General features: G+C 34.7%; 1 protein-coding gene across 1 annotated transcript in view; it reads right to left on the bottom strand.

Moving 5' to 3' along the window:
* Window positions 1-5,000, bottom strand: part of LOC137624752 (carbohydrate sulfotransferase 11-like) — a 23,896-nt gene that overhangs the window by 2,528 nt on the left and 16,368 nt on the right. The window contains exons 2-3 of the mRNA XM_068355703.1: window positions 4,527-4,621; window positions 1,154-1,256 (exon numbers count right to left, since the gene is read on the bottom strand). Of these exons, the coding sequence (XP_068211804.1) occupies window positions 1,154-1,256; window positions 4,527-4,621 (198 nt within the window). The remainder of the gene's footprint in view (window positions 1-1,153; window positions 1,257-4,526; window positions 4,622-5,000) is intronic.

Genomic DNA, 5,000 nt, shown 5'->3' with positions numbered 1-5,000 from the left:
ATTTAACTCTCTCTCTCTCTCTCTCTCTCTCTCTCTCTCTCTCGGCGTCAATGACCTTAGATGTCAGGATGCCAGATAACTCATAATCAATCAATTAATCTCTCTCTCTCTCTCTCTCTCTCTCTCTCTCTCTCTCTCTCTCTCTCTCATTTAAATTGCTACTATATGCATTTTCAGATCAATCACCACTTTTTAATGCAGTTTCAGTTATTAAAAAAATTGTCAACACTACTTTTTGATATATCGTCAAGAATTTCTATCGAAGGTTTCCTTTGGAAGGCGGAATTACAAGAGCCAGTGCTTGGCCCTAAGGGCCAGGCAATCCACAGAAACAAAGGGCAGACCTAAGAGCTGGTATAAGGCCAAGATGATTCAACGGCTACCTTGAAGGACATTCTCCCAACAACAATTGATTTACGACAATTTTAGCACAATAGTATGAATGGCGGGACAGGATTAGAAGTGAAACTATAAGAGAGATTACTCAAGTGCCATGTGGATGAGATCAAGGTGAGGGGTAGATGGAGATGATTTGGACATGCTCTTCGCATTCCCAAAAACGATTAGTTCATCAAACTTTCAACTGGGCTCTGCAAGGCACTAGAAGAGTTGAAAGACCCAGGCCTACATGGCTGATGACTATGAAACGTGACGTGGGAGATGATGAATGGAGAGGTATTGAATTAAGAGCCAAAGATAGAGACGAGTGGTGAGATCTAACTGAGGCCCTTTGCGTCAATATGCGTAGGAGGTGATGATGATGATGATGGTGAGTATAACTCTAGAAATAATACGGTATTGTTATTATTATTATTATTATTATTATTATTATTACAAGCCAAGCAACAACCCTAGTTGGAAAAAGCAAGATGCTATAAGCCCAAGGGCTCAAACAGGGAAAAATAGCCCAGCGAGGAAAGGAAATGAATAAACGATATAAGAAGTATTGAAAAATTTAAATAGAATAGTTAAAAAAAAAAAAAAACATTAATATCATTAAAACAGATATACATATGTATATATAATATATATATATATATATATATATATATATATATTATATTTATCAATACATACCAAACAGCCTCAAGAAATAGGAATCCGATGAAATGAATAAGGCAAAACGAAAAAAGAATAGAAAGCAAAACCTTACCTTACACCACACTAATCTCTGCTTGCGGTTTACAAGAATATCTGGGTTCACGTGCAGTAAAGGGTCGACTCTTTGCCAAGATTCCTCTACGCCAAGCCATTTCCTTCAAGGAAAGAACAACGCAGTGGTGATAATAATAACTATAATGATAATAACAATGATAGTGATAACAATAGTAGGTCTAATAATTAAAGTCAAACTCAACATTTCACGGTTGATGATACTGAATCTTGTAGCCAGCATAATAATTCAAAATAATTCTCACACGTATATACAACAACATTTATACAACAACAACAAATGCAGCCGTTTCTAGTCTACAGCAAAACAAAGGCCACAGACACACACACACACACACACACACATATATATATATATATATATATGTGTGTGTGTGTGTGTGTGTGTGTATGTGTGTGTGTGTAGAGAGAGAGAGAGAGAGAGAGAGAGAGAGAGATGTAAATATATAATGCAAACCCCCATACACACATACGCATATAATTATGTATATGTATATATATACACACATATGTATATATACATATATATATATATGTATATAATGTATATATACATATATATGTATATATATATATATATATATATATACTGTAAATATATATGTGTATGTGCGTGTGCTTGTTATCTTTCTAGATGCTTGACAAATCATCAGCGCTATTTTCGGCAACTCAAGTGGTTTACATTTAGCCTCAACTGCATCAGGATGGACTCTTCTTATAGAGGAAGCATTCTTGCAACGTCAGTTCAGTACCAAGCAAAGAAATACTTTTTGTATGTCATGTGATTATCATTATTACGCCAACTATAGTACCATTATGCTACTGCTGTAGTTGCTACAAGATACATTTTTCTCATTATAGTTGTTATACTATAGTCCATTTCTTTTAGCGATGCATATTTGCACCGACTCGCGGTGGTGCCCTTTTAGCTCGGAAAAGTTTCCTGATCGCTGATTGGTTAGAATTATCTTGTCCATCCAATCAGTGATCAGGAAACTTTTCCGAGCTAAAAGGGCACCGCTGCGAGTCGGTGCAAATATGACTCGCTAAAAGAAATGGACTATAGGTATTGTCACCATAATTTCAGTTATTTTCATATATATATATATATATATATGTATATATGTATATATATATATATATACATATATATATATATATATATATATACATATATATATATATATATATATGTCTTATTTATAACTGTAATCGAACAGTTTAACATGTTTTTTCAAAAAGGCCCATAAAAGAAACACAGGAAATATGAATAAATCACACTATATTTCGGTCAATAAACATCGACCCTCTTCAGGATGTAAAGTACAAGTGAGGCTTACAGTGGAGAGTGACGGTTTATATATGAAAGCAAAAGGGTGTGTTCAATTGTTCTATAGTTGTTATAATTGCTGGAAGGATTAGCCAAATTTAATTACATCCAGGTGCGTGTTCTTATTGTTGAGCCGCTTGGAGGAAGTCTTGACCTCTGATGCATGTCTGGTGGCCGGTCTCCGTGGATTATCTTCTTAATGATATATATATATATATATATATATAAAAGCCCGTCTAATCCACTGGTTAGGAGCACTTGAATCTGTCACAATCGCTCTACCTCTTAGTGCATTTCAATTGCAAAACGCCTTTTACAAACACAATCTCTCTCTCTCTCTCTCTCTCTCTCTCTCTCTCTCTCTCCACATAATTTCTGTAGTTCATGAAGAACGCTTGAATGTGTTTTTTTTCTTGTGGATTAGATGACAAGAGCGCGGAATAAATTCTTTATATACGCCGAAGGCCACTCTAATAATAAAAGTCCTTGTGGATTACTGCCAGATTAATACACGTCCAACAACACCGTCTACAATTCTTACATATACAATTTCGGTTCGTTTGGCCAAGTTCCACGATCTACGCCAGGCCTCACATTCCCTTTAGCACTGGATTACAATTTGGCCCTGCACAAGGTTAGGTTAATCTACAACATTGACCTTCAAAAACACAACCGTTAACAACAAAACAACCACAACAGCGATGCCTTCATATGCTCATAAGCTCTGATGAAGATACATGTGCTGCTGTAATCAAGCTACAGTTAACAATATCAAATTGGGAAAAAACTACACTGTTGTGTTCAATGACTCTTCCCAAAGCACTTTGAGAATCTGGTTTTCAAGATTTGTAGGCAAGCTTGTTTATCTTTAAGGTTAAGGTAAACATTGTAACAAAGAAGCTGAAATAAATATTGTCATATTTCGGACCGTCCCTTTCTATTATTATTATTATTATTATTATTATTATTATTATTATTATTATTATTATTATTATTATTATTGCTAGGTAGCTAAGCTTCAACCCTAGTTGGGAAACCAGGATGCTCTAAGCCCAAGGGCTCCAGCAGGGAAAAAAATAACCCAGTGAAGAAAGGAAATAAGGAAATAAATAAACTATATGAGAATGACAAGGCTATCTATCTATCTATCTAACTATCTATCTAACTATCTATCAATATGCATTGGCCCAAACTATCTATAATATAAATAATCTAAATCTAGAATTCACTATCATATATCGCTATGCTCAAAGCAAAGAAAGTCCTTTTGTAATTCAATGCGTCGTAAAGGGTACAGACGCTAAAACCGCCACGCGAACTAAGGAGACAAAAGCCTGTATAATCTAAAAGAAACCGGTCTAAGTTTAAACCTATTATTGCCAAGCACGCACCAGTGTTGCAATTCACCTGCACACACATATTTGGGAAGAAGATCCTCCTCTTCATGGGTGATTGACTTTGGTTTTCAACGCAAGCAAAAATTGCTTTTAAGAAATACAAGTTTTAGGCTAACAAAACAAAAAATGTAAAGGAGAGAGGAGAGAGAGAGAGAGAGAGAGAGAGAGAGAGAGAGAGAAATATTTTAAATTTAGCTAAGTGCTGCATTTTTTTTTATCAGGCTCAATAGCACGCAGGATTCTAGATTTTTATTGATGTGACCAATTGTGAAATAATCTCAGTCGAGTAATTATACTGATGGGACAAGTTTGGTTTCATATTTTATATCAAGGTTTATATGTAACTCATCCGTTTTTAACATTTCCATATGCACAAGTTTTCCTTTATATTATTAGTGATTGGCTCTGTTTCTTCTATTTTTTTTCTTTTTTTTTTTTTTTTTTTTTTTTTGCCACACTGAACCCTTCGACGTGTGGGGTTCTGCCTTTTCAACTGGCGAATCAGTTTGGTTGCACTCAGATATTAATGTTAATGATGTAACAATGATAACAGGAGAGAGAGAGAGAGAGAGAGGAGAGAGAGAGAGAGAGAGAGAGAAAACATCTAGATTTCCATTGAAACTTACGCGTAGAGATGGAGCAGTTTGTTTCTATATTTATGGCAAGTCATGTTTACTAGACTCGTTCTTTCCCGCATGCGATGACGTAACTCGGCCATTACCTGAAGAGGGAAACACACTTAAATCAAAAGCTCCCAGAGACTAGATAATCTTAAATGTTACCGGTTACAGTCAAGGACTCCATAGATAAAATTCACTGAGGAAAAGAATAAGAATATTTATGTAATGGTGACCTGGGTACATTGATTAGATATAATATTAATCGGTACTTTTATGATGATGATGAGATTTAAATATGTTGGAAACAGAGAGTGGTCAAGTACATTTGTACGATAATTTTGGTAGCTTTTGAGAATATATTACAGGCGTATAAACATACAAACAATCAAAAAAAGAAAAAAAAAACACACACACACACACACACACAATATATATATATATATTATATATTTATACATATATATATATATATATATGCCA

The sequence above is a fragment of the Palaemon carinicauda genome, chromosome 31, assembly GCF_036898095.1.
Source record: "Palaemon carinicauda isolate YSFRI2023 chromosome 31, ASM3689809v2, whole genome shotgun sequence".
Classification (NCBI taxonomy): Eukaryota; Metazoa; Arthropoda; class Malacostraca; order Decapoda; family Palaemonidae; genus Palaemon; species Palaemon carinicauda.
Note: the sequence above shows the minus strand (reverse complement) of the source record. Positions and strands in the feature narration are given on the sequence as shown.